This window comes from Urocampus carinirostris, chromosome 2 (assembly GCF_059441175.1).
Source record: "Urocampus carinirostris isolate Australia breed hairy pipefish chromosome 2, RoL_Ucar_1.0, whole genome shotgun sequence".
NCBI lineage: Eukaryota > Metazoa > Chordata > Actinopteri > Syngnathiformes > Syngnathidae > Urocampus > Urocampus carinirostris.
The window spans coordinates 18,537,964-18,553,324 of NC_142350.1; the positions used below are offsets into that span (position 1 = coordinate 18,537,964).

General features: G+C 38.7%; 2 protein-coding genes across 2 annotated transcripts; both read left to right on the top strand.

Moving 5' to 3' along the window:
* The first annotated feature begins 1,107 nt into the window (after positions 1-1,107).
* On the top strand, positions 1,108-9,664 carry LOC148371232 (hepatoma-derived growth factor-like). The gene is made up of 6 exons (XM_088329184.1): positions 1,108-1,551; positions 4,421-4,497; positions 5,446-5,584; positions 5,660-5,806; positions 6,646-6,792; positions 8,167-9,664. Exons 1-6 carry the CDS (start codon positions 1,465-1,467, stop codon positions 8,185-8,187), a joined length of 618 nt encoding a protein of 205 aa, XP_088185310.1. The 5' UTR covers positions 1,108-1,464; the 3' UTR covers positions 8,188-9,664.
* A 601-nt stretch (positions 9,665-10,265) lies between these two features.
* On the top strand, positions 10,266-14,918 carry mrpl24 (mitochondrial ribosomal protein L24). The gene is made up of 6 exons (XM_088327828.1): positions 10,266-10,427; positions 10,629-10,839; positions 12,072-12,167; positions 12,245-12,348; positions 13,423-13,553; positions 14,677-14,918. The coding sequence occupies exons 2-6, from the start codon at positions 10,657-10,659 to the stop codon at positions 14,811-14,813; spliced, it is 651 nt and encodes a 216-aa protein (XP_088183954.1). The 5' UTR covers positions 10,266-10,427; positions 10,629-10,656; the 3' UTR covers positions 14,814-14,918.
* The last annotated feature ends 443 nt before the right edge of the window (positions 14,919-15,361 follow it).

A 15,361-nucleotide genomic window follows, 5' to 3' on the forward strand; every position in this document is an offset into this window, starting at 1 on the left:
GGGGTAATGTGATCAAACTTTCTTGTCTTAGTTAAGAGCCTTGCTGCAGCATTTTGTACCAGCTAAAGGCTCTTGATTTTGACTTCGGGAGACTGGAGAGTAGTGCATTACAGTAATTAAGATGGGAGGTGACAAATGCATGAAGCATTAAGCTAACAGGGAGCCAATGCAGGTTGGCTAAATTAGTTAGTTTCTTTGTGAGGAAGAAAGAGAAAAAGAATGAAATGGAAAAAGAGAGAATTTGATAGAAAGAGAAAGAACGTAAGAGAGATAGAGAGAGATGTAAAGAAAGATACAAAGACAGAACAAGAAAGGGAAATATAGAAAAAGAGAAAAATAAATTGAAAGAGAGAGAGAGAGAAAGTGACAAAGAGGGGAGAAAGGTAGAAATAAAGTGAGAGAGCAAAATGGAGGGAAAGAGAGAGAGGGAAACATACAAAAGAGAGGGAGAAACATGTAGAAATAAAATGCGAGAAAGAAATGGAGAGAAAAAGAGAGAAGTAAAAAGAAAGATAAACAAAGAGAAAGAGGTTGAATGAAAGGGAAAATGAGAGGGGGAGAAACAGAGACAAATAGATAAATAGAAAGAGAAAAATAAAGAAACGGAGTAACGGTCAGGGACACAGATAGAGAGATAAAGGAGCGACAGAGAGAAAGATGGTGAGAGAAAAAAAGAAAAAGATTGAATTATAAAAAAAAGCAAGAGAAAAAGGAGAGAAATAAGGTGAAAGAGAGAAAAATAGAGAGAGAGAAAGAAGGAGAAAGAGAAGGAGAATAATAGATCTATAATTACGAGAGAGAGAGAGAGACTAGAGAAAATAGAGAGAGAGAAAAGGAGAAAGATAAGGAGAATAATAGTTAAATAAAAAAGTGAGAGGGAGAGAGGGGGGATAGGGATAAAGAAACAAAGAGAGAGAGATAGAGAGAGAGAGAGAGAGAGAGAGCGAGAGAGAGAGAGAGAGAGAGAGAGAGAGAGAGAGAGAGAGAGAGAGAGAGAGAGAGAGAGAGAGAGAGAGAGAGAGAGAGAGAGAACGTTTCGAAGGGAGCCGTCTTTTGATTGATCAGGAGCCGGTTCCTTTTGGTCACTTCAAGGAGCCGGCTAATAGAGCTCTTTCGTTCGCAAACGACACACCATTAACAGGCAGCCTCTCGCTATCTATTCGGTGGAGGCGCGTCTGCCGGAGGGAAAAGCGGGGTTCAATTTCACACCTCGGCCACTGGGAACCAGCAAATCCGGATTGGGCGATACGGTTTGGAAAAAAAAACGGATAGCGATATCAGAGAAAACGTCAAAGGTCATTTCGCGCCTAAAAAGAGAAGAGGAGTAGCGCGTCATCGCCATTTTTTTAATTTGAAAACGACGCGGGGTTCAGGTGCAGTGTATTATCCTGTAACTGCCCATTGCTGTGCTCTGAAGACGTCTTGGTGTTTTTTGTTTTTTTTTTTGCGGGAAAGAGGAAAAACATGCCGAGGTCCAACAGGCAGCGCGAGTATAAACCGGGAGACCTTGTCTTCGCCAAAATGAAGGGCTACCCGCACTGGCCCGCCAGGGTAAGCGCCATTCTGCGACCACCATTGTGGAATAACGAGAGGCTTTTTTATTTTTTTCCATTGAAACGACGCTTGGTTTGGGCTAGCGGCCTGCTAGCTTGTTTGCGTTAGCCTGCCGCGCTTTTTTGTCTGACGAGCTCGCTGTTAGCACACTCATGCGTAATTCTTCGCCGTGTTTGAAATTTTAGCGGCATTCCTGCTGATCGTTAACCCGGGTGACAGTTTGCTAGAGCCCGACAGCACAACAGAAGACGGCGAGGTAATGTTTAATGAATGATAAAAGTACCATACACCTTCTAAACTGCCTATTTTATTATTTGTTTTCGTTGAAAGCGCGAAGTGCAGGTGTATATTATTTACTCGAAAGTGCTTGCAAAGTAAGACTTGTTGCGCAATGTTGCAACCATTTAAACAGTGCAAACTTGTGAGGTCTTTGCACCTGATCATGGGGAAACACTTGTGACATTTGCATGCATCGGTTATGTCAGGGATTCATGAATAATCTTCAAATGAAAAATTACTATTTGATCGGTTGATCTCAATGTTTAGCAGGAGTTTGATAGCAATTCGGAGTCCTTGGAATCCGCTGTGTTATAGTAGAGAAACATTCAGTACCACTGAAGTGACTATGACAATATATATCTTAAAGGTGGGTGCGTCGTTTGAGTCCTTGAAAAGTTTAAAATGTTATCTATCAAGTATGTGCAAACTACACTCAACTGACTTCATTTTCCACTGCGCCAATCTGCTTTTATCTGTTATCAATGCTGTTTGGGGCTGAAATCATTAGGTCGGGGAATGGGAGCCGTGAGAGTGACGTCACAAAATAAATATAAAAATAAAAACCATTTGTCGGTGTAGCATGAAAATGGTGTAAGTAAGAAAAGGCCTGTCTCAAGTGGAGTCCAAATACCGGCACAAACCCCAGGAAAGATGTAAGAAAAATTAAATTTAATCGCGTCTAAAAACTGCATGTACCTGCTTGTGCATCATGAACATGTGGACAGAGGCTGCGACGATCGCACAAGCCAGGAAATGGCGGCAGCGAATATAAAAACATCCACATTCCATACAGCTCCTTTAACTTTGTATTTTATTTTTTGTTTTTATTGTAGCCTAGCTGAGAACTGCAGGTGGAATTTGCTGACTCGAAAGTGCTTGCAATGTAGAAACTTGTTGCAAGCATTCAAACAGTGCTGACGACTAAGCTCTATTTGTATTGGATCAAAGTGAAACCCTTGTGACATTGTGTATGGATCAGTTATGTTCACATTAAATTAAATATAAGTATTGTCAATTACTATTTACTATTATATATATACATATATATTACTATGGTTGTAGGCTGCTCTCCGGCCAGTCTGGGTACATCGCTGGCTTGTGATTCTGCAGCATAGACATCAACATTTTAACTCTTTTCAACCCGGCTACAAACTCATCACCTGTGGTCCTTTGGTTGACCCTACAAGTCCCTTAAATCAAGAACAAGCCGGCTCAAACTGTTTCTTCCCCATTGCCATAACTACCTTAGAAAAGCGTACAAAACGGTAAAATGAAAATGTTTATCATGCGACTTATTTTTGAATATTTGTTGCTGTTAAATGTTACTGCTTAACTTTTCATTGCACTGTCACGATTTACTATTCTTTCGTTGCACTATTTTCCTAACTTAAGGACTACTTTTTAAATATTTTTGCCTATTCACTTTTGATTGTAATTTTTATTTTAAAATCTATCACATGTTTAACCGGGAGTGCCAAGTCTTATCTTCGTTGCATACAATGTTTCACAACAATGAAATTGATGACAATAAGGAAGATTCAATTCAACAGTTGTAACCATTCAACCAGTGCTAACAACTGAGCTCTTTTTGGATAGGATGAAAGTAAATCACTTTGTCATTTGCATGGATCCGTTTGGTCCAAAATAAATGAACGCTCATTAATGTAAATTACTTTTTAAGTCGTTGTTCTCAATGTGCACAGCGGAAACTTGGTCACAATCAGTGTCATTAGTATCAGGTATGTAGTAGGAGGGAAACATTCAGTACCGTTCAAGTGACTATGTTATTGTATTTTTAAAGGTGGGATGAGTTTTTGTGTTCTTAAAAAGTTAACTTGTAAAAATATTTTCTCTCAAGTATGTGTGAACAATGCCCAGCTGAGTTCAAAGAGCCCTTATCCTAAGTTTTCACTGTGCCTATCTGCTTTGTTACTTTTAGCATAGCTGTTTGGAGTGCAACACATTACGTTTAAAAAAAAAAAGGGGGGGGGGGGGGGTTGTAGTGCTTGAGAGTGATGCCATGCTTGTCCCAGCTGGCATTTTTATGTTAATATAATATGAAAATGGTTAAAGTAAAGAAAGGCCTGTTTCAAGTAAAGTCCAAACGCCAGCCCAAACCCTAAGAAAGATGAAAAAGAAGAGTTTGTTTTGGGCGCGTCCAAGAAATGCACATGCATCATAAATGAGCTGTCACGTTGCAATCATGATTGTGACCCTGGAGATGGCGGCAGAGAGTAACAAAGTTTCGAATTCCGTACAGCTCCTCCGTACAGTAGTTGATGTAAATGTGCTAGGCGGGAGCCTGAACAAATTACGGGTCATCGGAATCCGTTATGTTGTAGGAGAGAAACTTTTAGTACCATTCAAATGACCATGTCATTGTATTTTTAAGTATATATTTCTGAGTACATTTTAACCAAATAAGAAAAATGCCCCCTTGAAGTGGGTGTAGTTTTTACTACCACTTGTGTTGTACTGTGTCATTCCAAACTATCTGCACAATTATTGAGGAGCACTTCTATTTCCCAGTTATGCTACAAGCTTCATTTCCCAACACTGAAACAGAACATCTGCTGGTTTATTCCAGATTGACGAGTTCCCAGAGCGAGCGGTGAAGTCTCCCTCCAATAAGTACCAGGTGTTCTTTTTCGGTACACATGAGACGTAAGTGACAGCGTGATAGCCCCACAACTTACCTGTTATAACAGTTTCTGAAAATGTACTTTAGCAGTCACACACAGTTCTAACAGTGAAGCCTAAGAACTTATGAGGTCTGTAATTGCCTCAAGATGACGACAAAGATTGCCCAGAGTGAAAATGAAACTCCTTGGCTAAATTAACATTGAGCCAAAACTATGTCGTGTGTGTATTTTTTATTGATTATAAAATTCTGAGACTATTAGGTAAAATGTTTTATGCCGCCCTGGTTTATTCCTGGACGCTGGCTATTTCAGCTGAAAATGAAAATCTCCATTCTGATCCCTGTAAAAGGCATTCAATTCATTATTCAAAAAAATAAAGCAATAATCAGAATTAAAATTTCTCGAATACAATTTTCAAAAGTTCTGAAATGTGAACACATAAGATTTTGTATTTGTTTGAACTAAAAAGATTTAGTGACCTTAATTTATTGTCTTTTTTTGATAATTCACCAATTTACTTTCGTGGCAACATGGCTTGACCACAAAAGCGAAACTATCGTAACCGTCCGGGTTTGTCAGGACTTGCATGTCTTAAGTTTACCCACAATACAAAGTAACTTATAACAGAGACGTTTACTTTGGACCATAGGAAGGTGTAAATTTAATGAAAAGTGTCTTTCCGACCGTTTTTCTTCCTGTTTCATCCCAGGTTATGTGTATGGGACAAGATGTTTTTGTCAAAGAAATATTTGTGTTTTGTTTGTTTCAATTGTAGTTTTTTTTTTTGTCAACTTGATCCTAAATTTTATTTCAAAGGGCATCAAAAAAAAACTCTTTAAAAGTCTTAAATTAACATTTCTTAAGCTGTAGGAACCCTGAGTTATATGAAACGTTTGAAGAAATATGTATTAGATGAAGAATTTCAAAAGTGTTGTGAGTTGACATAATAACTATTTTACGTTACCCTCAGAGCATCCCTCGGACCCAAGGACTTGTTCCCCTACGATGAGTGTAAAGAAAAGTTCGGAAAAGCTAACAAGAGAAAAGGTTTTGCAGAGGGTCTGTGGGAGATTGAAAACAACCCAACTGTCACGCACGAAGGCCCCAAGGTGACACGCTGCTTTCGTTTTCCCGGTTTAATTCCAATATTTGACTGTTGAAATCTAACACGAGTATACCCGCAGTCATCGAAGAAGGATGAAGTGTCCGAAGAAGACCGTTCAGAAAAAACAGAAGCAGAAGGGAGCAGTGACGAGGATGAGGGTGCCCTGGTCATCGACGAAAAGAACGACAGAGGGGGTAGTAAGCGCAAGACGGAGGATACGACAGAAGTGAGTGTGAACGCTTTATCCACAAGTCACTTCTAGATATCTGCTGTAAAGGTGAAGTAGTAATGAAAGTGAGAGAAGCTAAGAGCTAGCTTAACTGGTTTTAAACATTTTATATTTTCATTTTCAGTGGCACAAGCTTTAAATTGTGACCTCATTGGCTGTTGTTTTCTTTTTATCATAATTTTTTACATCAGTTTGTTCACTTCCCTTAAAAACTGCAAACAGGTACCGATTAGCCCAAAAGACGAAAAATGAATTATTTTTTCATTAGAAGTGTTGGGCGCGTTACTGAAAAAAGTCCTTATGTTACTTAATTTAAAAATTAATTGCGTTGACCCCACCACACCGCCCGACTCGGCATACTTACCGTAAATTCTATGCTTACGTTTTCCCTATTAATTTGTTGTTCCTGTTTAAGCAACGCCCCCTCCCCGACGTCCTGCGTTCCATTCGCTATTGGTGACTCACAACCAAATCTGTACATAAAAAAATCAGTAAGGAGAATCTATTGGCCATTGTACTCTGCTAGACCAAAACAGTATTCTTATTTTGTATGTACATACAAACACGTCCTCCCTCCTTCTGTGTTGTATGTAGCGTTGTGTTGCTGGCAGATTGAGGGTTGCATATTTTTCGGTGAGCCAAGGAGGAACCATCAAAAGGCTATACATTGTAATTTATGACCCGCTTATAAAAGTAGCGAAGTAACAAACCATGTTATTAAGGCAGTTCAGCTACAGGATTTGATTAATTGGGCATTACAGTACTTATGACCACGTAGAATAACGCGTTATGCCCAACAACGATCATGAGTATTGGTGCACCGTCTCTTCCATGAGGTGTCATCCAAGCGGCCGAAGGACACAGAGGCTGAGGACGCTTTAGATGGGGACAACGTCAAGACGGACAGCAAGGTCAACGATGTGGCCGTACCTAAGGCATCTCAAGACAACGCTGTGGCACCAGTGAAGCAGACGTCAGATAAGGTAAGTTGTTGGGAAACCACCGGAGCTCTTTGGATGCTAGTAAGGCAGAGAGAAAAACGTTTTTTGTAAGAACAGTGGTACCTCTTTATAAGAGAAACTCTACACGTTAAAATTTCGAAACACAAGGTTTTCTGTTTTTGTTTTTCAAACAAAAATCTAGCTCGCTTTAAGAAGGGAAGTCCAGTTCATAGGCAGTCCCCAGAGGCTACCGGTTGCACTCATGACCACTCATCTCCATTAGCTCGGTCGAGTTTATGCCTCTGCCTCCCTGATTCCGCGCCCTTGTTTATACCTGTTAAGTACCTGTATTCTGCAGCAAGTTCGTTTTGATCGCATTTCTTTGATTGCGTTTTATATTGTGACCTTAGCCTTAAGTTCCAGAAGGGAAACGGGAAGCTATTTCAGATGAAGCAAGAAATGAGAGAAAAACACAAGCACTGTGTTTGAGTAAGTGACCTCGCCAAGGAATAAAATCAGGAAGCGGCAAGTGCTGATCACAAAGCCGTGGAAGAATTTACGCAGCGCTTTTCCACAATACTTCCCAAGGGAGATTATATTCCTGTTGCAAAATAATCATAAAAACAGCAAAGAGAAGGGTGAACCAGAGAAGCTGCTGTCTTTAAAGGAGGTTAAAGTGGTGCTAAGTGGGAAGAAGTTGCTGCTTTTCTTGAAATAAGAACAGTCAGAAAAAGTGGCAACTGGTCGTATAACTGCTCTATTGGCACTTGCCTTATGCATTTCTGAAATATTATGAAAATGGACAGGAAAAAAATCTTCCTAAACAAGTTTCTGTTCAAAAGACTTTTATAAAGTGATATCTGTCAGAGTTCAGCTTAAAAGGCAAAATTAGGTGATGAGTGAAAACTCAAACTGGCAAAATACTGGTACTGTAAAAATATTTGTGTGTAATTGTTCATTTAAAGTTACAGTAAGTTTAATTTTAAGTGTACAGTTAGTGCTTATGTATCAAAAGTCGTGCGTGGTATAAAACCACCTACTCTCGCACCATCCACAAACCTTCACTTAACGCGACTTGATTCTCTTCATGGCAGGTGCTGATAAAAAACTCCCATTTTATTTTGTCAATATAATCTTATTAATCTTTGTTACTGTTTTGTTTGTTTGATTACTATTCAAATGCTAGTGCTGTGTTTTTATAGCTATTTAGAGTTCACTTTTATCCTTTTTGGAAGGTCGGGAACAGGGACCATTTAGTTTTTCATTATTTCACATCCAAAAAATGTGCTCGTTGCACGACCAATTGGTGTTACGTGCGCGCTCCTGGAAATTAAACTCTTATGTAGAGGCACCACTGTGATAGGACTTTACCTTGATGGTTCATTTTAAGACACAATTTTCCTTTTCCAATGTCAGGCGGCGACTGAAAGCGCTTAACATCAGCCTCTTGAGACCAGAAGCCGTCTTGCTTCTCACCTGGATCCAAAGCTTGGACACCATGACAAGCAAGAAACCAGATTTCACAAGTTCGATTAAATATTTTCAACAGTGAGAAAAACATAAAAATATTTGTATGGAGAAAACAAACCAAAATGTCTTTTTTTAAGTGGGGTATCATATATCCTGAAAGTACTTAAAATTGGAAATTAAAAACCAATTCAGCTGTTTGGGGCTTGTTTATAAATGGGATTTTTTTTTTGTGGGAGCGTGTACATATTTTTTATTTCGAAGTGCAATTAAATAATTACGCAAAGTGAAAGCCAGGTGTCAAAAGTTTAAAAATAAAATGGAAAAGGGTGACTCAAGTTTTGAAAATATTCGTTCAGAGATTTCCATTTATGGATATTATACTATTGTATGTGTTTAGAGATTTTGACACTCATGCTTTTAGCTTTGAATTTAAGTGTTTTGCTGATTGTTGTTTTGCATTAGCTGTTTGGCGTCTTGCGTTTGAAAATGAAACAAAACAAAAAAAATCTGTTGCTTTTCATCACAAATAAAGGTTTCCCAAAGTATAGAACACGCAGTGCTGTCACAGGAACAGAAACCTGTAAATAAACTCAAATTTAGCACGTATGTTTCAAATATTCAGACAGGCCTCCACTTTAGTTTAGAGCAGGGGTGCTCACACTTTTACAGCTTACAAGCTACTTGAAAATGAGCAAGTCCAAATGATCTACCCAGCACGGGAACTGCAAAGTATCTAAATATTCGGGAATTTTTTGAAGATTCTATTTGCATTTTTTGAATATAATTTGTGTAGTTGGATGCTGACAATATTTCTCAATGCAAGCCTAAATAAATCAAGCATTTTATTCAAAACAATAGTCCAATAGTAAAGTGTCAAGTCAGTCATTTTTTTCAAGGCAAGTGATGTTGCAAAGAAATACTAACTTTACACTGTAATGGCAGCATGCTGCATTTGACCGCTAGATGGCAGTATGTCCCTGCAAATACATCGCACTGAATATGGTTTCCAGTGATCAACCAGTATTCTGGGTTCCAACAGTAGATCGCGATCTACCTAATAAGCACCCTTGGTTTAGAGGAAACCCTTCTGGTCCACACAATAGACGGTGGTTTTGTGTTCTGAGAAGCTTGCCGTTGGACATGGTCCTGTTCAGTCAGTCTTCGGTGGTATTTGGTTGCTTATTTTTGGTGCTGTTGTGCTCATTGAGGGTGCCCACGTGTGAAAATTGAACATTTGATTGTGTATTGAATAAAATTGTGTATATAACGTGGTCTTCATGTGAAACACTTCACCACACATCAACGTTTTCCGCTCGATGGTTAAACGGCAAATTGGTTTGTTCCGAGTGTAATTGATTTCAGTCTTTTCCCTCCGATATTTTCATACGCTGCGGTTAGTTCAATATTGTAGCTGCTGGTGCATTTAATAAACATGTTTACTACACATTTTTGTTTCAGCTGCCTGTGTGAATGTTGATCGAAAGAAATGTAAATGTTGGTGTATGGAAACTAGTCTGGGGCCACATTGGTTTCAAAATGTGGTCCTAGGGACCCATCCATTTTTTTTCATTTCAGAATAAATGTACATGCAGACTTATACATGTCATATTTCTTTATATTGATTTCTTATTGACTCTGTTTTGGTCCATTTTTTTTCCCAGCGTTTTCTTGCTTTCTTTTCCTCTTTTTTTGTTTCTTTTTATTCTAAATTTTTACTTCCCCTTTCTTGCCTTTTCTTTTTTTTCTTTTGGGGTTTTGTTTTTCTTGCTTTCTTCTTTTTCCCTTTTTTATTCTAGATTTTTACTTTCCTTTCTTGTTTGTTCTTTTTTTCTTGTTTTATTTTAATCCTTTGTTTTTTCCCAGCGTTTTCTTGCTTTTTTCTCTCTTTTTATTTGTTCTTTCTTTTTACTTCCCCATTCTTGCTTTTTTCCCTTGTAGTTAATTATCTTGTTTTTCTTTGTTGCAACATTAATGGTCATGTAGAGATTCAATCAACAAAAACAATCTGGTGAGCCGAATGAGTCGGCCCTTTTTAGTGAGCCTAGGCCGAAAGAATCGGTACTCTAAGAAGGGACTGAATTCCCATCACAAAATGGTTGCCAGTAGTCTGTATTTTTGACGTAGCGCATGCGCAAATCAGGAGCGCCAATCCTCTAAGTGGCGCTGCTTTCTTTTTGAATGAAGAAAACTTTGACATTGAAAAGAAGGTAAGCCTAGGCTAACTTGTGATTATTTTTTATATCTATTATTGTCCTTTAATGCCAATAAAATTATAAGGTTTGTTTTTGATTTAAGAACCTTGACTTTTATTATGGTGCAGTTTTATTAAATCTTACCAAACGCTCACGTGTGGTTATAGTGTTCTCGGCTTGATGCTAACTGCTAATGGTATTCTATCCATCCTTCAGTGTGTTCTGGTAGCGGCCACTCGTTATCATGAGGCTGACGGCGGTTCTATCCATGGCCGCCCGGGTAGTGCCGCCCAAGGACTACCGCTATGGCACCAACAGGCCTTGGACCGCGGCTGCCCAGCGGCTTAATCCGCCTGGTATCAAGCGGAAGAAGGTGTTCGTGGAGCCTATTGCCAACAAGGATTGGTCCGTGCTCAAAGGAGACACTGTGAGCATACATGTTTGGTACCGTGACTAAGGAACTCTACTAGTGAATAGTTATTTGAACTAATATAATGCAACAGTTTCTGCTTTCATTTAATCAACGCTTATGTTCGCTACTGTTTTTTCCTCGATTTGGCCACTAAGTGGCAGTGTACTGATATAAAACAATCATAATTTGGGCCAGTCTCTAAGCACTACGTTGTAAATATATTTGCCTATTTTGGCAGCTTTATAATATTTTTTTTTCTTTAAAGTCTTTGTTACGTATTTACCTTGGAGTGCCATGTATAATCTCGTTGCATTCAATGTTTCACCTCGTTGATATCAATTACAATGAAGACTTATCGAATAATAATAATAATAAAGCCTTCCGAGACTTATTATCCTCTTCGTTGATAAAGATCTATTTCATCTGTTATTTCTTTCAATGGACTGTATTATTGAGCTTCTCCTAGTGGTAAAAAAAAAAAGCAAAAGTACATGAACCAGGCGTCTCAAACTCAATAAACTTGGGCAAGGGTCCATGTGAGGTTGGGCCAAATCTAGTTTTTCAATGAAAACAAGTTCTAAAAATCATTCCACTGTCTCAAATATTTTTATTTTATTTTTATCCCCCATTCACAGTAAGATCTAAAAAAACACATTTCATATTTTTCATTTTCTCAATGGGTTATAATTTAATTCACCATCCACTAGGATTGGACTAAAAGGGACAGTGTTTTAGTCATTGCCTCCCAGTGCTGCTACGTGGGTACCTGAAAAATCAAAACCTGAAAGGCTGGTGGGGGAATATAGATAGTGCTTTATGGTCACCTAGTCTCTGTAGTTTGTATTCTATACAGCAACATCTAGTGTTTGAATAATACACATAATTAAAGGTTGTCCCTTTAATTTCATATCAAAGCAAGGGTCTCAAACAATCATGGTGAGTTTGAGACACCTGACATCGCTACTATTTCTAAAGACACTTAAACACTCGTAGGCTCAGAAATTTGCATTTATTTTACATAAGTTTGACTCCATCTAAAGAAAGCTGACATAATAGTTGACCCTCCTCCTGCTACGGGTACCTGAAAAATTAAAAACCTCACAATAAACTGAGAAGAAACATTGTGATGTTTGGTCACTTTAAGTCTCCATAGTTTGTATTCTTCTTTGTGCTCTTTAGTACTTGGTTCCGGTTCACTGCAATAAAACAACATCTAGAGCTTTAATAATACACATTATCCCTTTCAGGTGGAGATTCTAGCAGGGAAAGATAAAGGCAAACAGGGGAAAGTCACACAAGTCTTCCGACGCAGAAACTGGGTCATATTGGAGGGTCTCAACACAGTAAGCCCAAATGAATCTAATTTTAAAATATCTGTAATTAAACATCAGTTTTATCCTATTTTCACTTGTCTTTGAAGCATTATCGTTACATTGGGAAAAGTGAAGATTATCGTGGAACCTACATCGCGAGCGAAGCTCCTATCCTCGTGCGAAACGTGGGCCTCGTCGACCCCGCCGACAGGTATCATCTGTTTGTACCAGGAACGCACTTTAGTTGTTAACTTTTCTTGCTTTATTTTATGATTCAGTAATCCTTTTATCTCAGTTTTGCTACTTGGCAGATTTTCATCATGCATTCTGTTCTGCATTTTGATTGACTTAACAGTCACCCGCCCATTTTCTGCCTGTCTCCGTCTGTGCATTGTGACGGTGCAATCTAAATTGCACTCCAACAGCTTTATGAACTAACATTGTGTACGCGCAAATACTGTTTAATTTCAAGTTTTTCTAAAAGCCGTCATGTCAGCAAAACGCTCTGGACCAACAAAAAGATAAAAAGGCAGGGGAAGACGCTTTCTATCCCCATCAAATTTGGACTTTCAACCCGCTAAATAAACTCCAGAGCGGCATGCAGCTCCGAGGCACTTCCTTGTGGCTCTTAGGCACTTCCTTGTGGCTCCTTGGCACTTCCTTGTGGCTCCTTGGAGCTTTTTCAAAATTGTTAAGATAATGGAAAAATACATGGTTTCTGTAGGAACACAAACTGGACTCATTATTCATGTTTTCCAATGAATATAAATACACAATCTGTGATTCCTTCCTTATAAAGCTTTTCATTTTTTGCGGGTCCAGTTTTTTTCCTTTCTTTTTTATCATCCAATGTGGATTTTTTAACATTTTGCCTGAGGAAAGTAAAGTAAGTTTTCCCTAATATTCACATGATGGTGACAAAGTATCATGTGAGGTAAAAACATAAGTGTCCTAAAATCAAAATAATACAGCATTTGTAAAATAACAATTGGACAATACGGAGGTTATTAGTAAAGACAAAGTGCTATACCTTATAAACATTATTTGATAAACGATTGAGCTTGTAAATAAAGTTTGTTCTTTGGTTTCAATGTATGATAAAGTATTTAATAAGAAAAAAAGGTTTGTATCTTGCAGGTTTTAAAGCAACCCCTGCAAAAAAACGAGGGATTACTGTAGTTCTCATCAGGCTTTTCACACTCACTTGTACCAGTAGCAGTCCTGTTGAACCGAAAGTAATTTGGTTATGAACCAAAATTCCCCTCTATTGATTCCCTTTTTCCAGGAAGCCGACTGAAGTGGAGTGGAGGTTCACAGAGGAGGGCGAGCGAGTGCGAGTGTCCCTCCGCACTGGTCGCATCATCCCCAAACCATTGGTGGAGCGGCGGGACGGTATCGTGCCTCAGCAGTGGAAAGGTGAGGGAACCACTGATGCCACCTTTTTTATGTTTAATTTTGTTGTCTGTTTCATTTTACTTGCTCTACCACTATTTACTTAAGAATTCTGCAGAAAGTTAAGTCACTTTTGTCAGAACAGCCATTAATCTCAAAGAGTCTCAAAGGGCTGCACAGGCTGCAATTACAATATCCCATGATCTGAAAATTGCATGAGTGCAAAGGGGAAAAAACAGCTTAAGGAAAGTGAAACTTTGAGAAGGGGCCACACATTAGGTTAACTTATCCCCCTTCCAAGATGACCAGGCTGCAATGGATGCTGCCTGGGCACTAATAGGTAAAACTGAGTCAACATCATGGTAAACATAAGTAATAACTGAAATTGTGCATGAAGCACGCAAAGATGCAGCATGAAGTCAGTTGCAGGGATTACATTACTGGTTTCAAAATCGCTAAATTGGCTTCTCCTCATGCATTTCGGGATGGATTTTGGTTGCTTTTACTAGTTTGTTAATGTCTTAATGGTCTCTGACCATTTGTCTGACCTGCTTTTATGATATCAGCCCTCGCGATCCTGGAGGTCCTCTGGCAGCAGCCTGTTCACTCTTTCGAGTGTGAGGGCCAAAACCTATGGGGAAGCAGCATTCAGTCATTTTGGTCCTCACCTTTGGAACAATCTGCCGGAGGACATAAAGTCTGCAGGACGATTCATATGGTTAGGAGGAGATTCAAGACCCACTTTTTTATTATGGGTCTTAATTAATCATGTTTATTTAGTTTGATTATTTTTACTCCCAACCTTCTACAATATTTTACTTGCTATTTCACATTTTATGTTTTTGTTCTGTAGTTATTTTTTCTTATTTCCAGTGTTTTCTCTTTGGGAGCCTCTGGACTGGTAGAGTGTGTTTAGCTGCTGTCATCCCTAACAGTGTCGACGAGCCTCCCTGAATTATTTTATTTTTCGTATTATTAATTTTATTTGTTTTTTAACCACTGTGTATGCCTCAATATTTCATGTTGGTAGAGAAAAAATATTTTTTTTGTACATAGTTTTCATACATCACTTTGAGTTGCAGTTTCTTGAAAAGTGCTTTACAAATGGATTTTAATTGATTGATTGTTTTTTCTGCCGTTGTTGTAGATGGTCCTAAAGACACCAGCCCAGACGATGCATTGGAGAAGACATACATGCCCTCCCTAAAGATACTGGAGGAGGAGCTGATGGAGAAGATGGGGATCCAGGAAGACAGGAGGCAACGGCGCAGCTACTGGTACTGAGCCTTGGTTGTACAATAAATGCTGTTATTCCACCACTGGAGGATTTGTATAAAATGCCTTGTATGTTCTTTCCTTCTTATAAATAAATCTCACAATTGATGCTCATTGTTTCGGTTCAAAAATGAATGTTTGTTCTTTATTCAAATTCATGTGTGTGTGACTAGGGTGTTTTGTTTTACCCAAGTGCCACTTTTAAAACACAACTGCAGAGGTGTAATTTAGGAAAGTTCTGAGTCAGGTATTTTTGTCATGAAAGAGAGAGAGAGAGTGAAGGAGGAAAATACACCAGCAGTCTTCCCAAGTGCAAATCTCTACAGGGAATGTTCCGCTTTATTACTTTAATGTATTGGGGAGAAAAGGTAAAACTCCCAAGAGCATTAAGATTATAAAACATTATCCTCCTTTTAAAAGCACTAGCTGGCTTTTGGGTGCCAATTAAACCCCCATTGACAAGCTTATTATTGTTTATTAGTTCATAAAAGAACCTACACCAACATTTACATTTTATGCTGCTTGCATGTTCCTATGCAACCACTCTGAGAAAAGTG

Bases quoted from the DNA above. Each gene is read 5' to 3' on its own strand.
- LOC148371232 (XM_088329184.1), top strand. From the start codon at position 1,465: ATGCCGAGGTCCAACAGGCAGCGCGAGTATAAACCGGGAGACCTTGTC. The intron at 1,552-4,420 runs GTAAGCGCCATT...GGTTTATTCCAG, and splicing joins ACCCGCACTGGCCCGCCAGG to ATTGACGAGTTCCCAGAGCG. The intron at 4,498-5,445 runs GTAAGTGACAGC...CGTTACCCTCAG, and splicing joins TTTTTCGGTACACATGAGAC to AGCATCCCTCGGACCCAAGG.
- mrpl24 (XM_088327828.1), top strand. From the start codon at position 10,657: ATGAGGCTGACGGCGGTTCTATCCATGGCCGCCCGGGTAGTGCCGCCC. The intron at 10,840-12,071 runs GTGAGCATACAT...TATCCCTTTCAG, and splicing joins CCGTGCTCAAAGGAGACACT to GTGGAGATTCTAGCAGGGAA. The intron at 12,349-13,422 runs GTATCATCTGTT...CCCTTTTTCCAG, and splicing joins CTCGTCGACCCCGCCGACAG to GAAGCCGACTGAAGTGGAGT.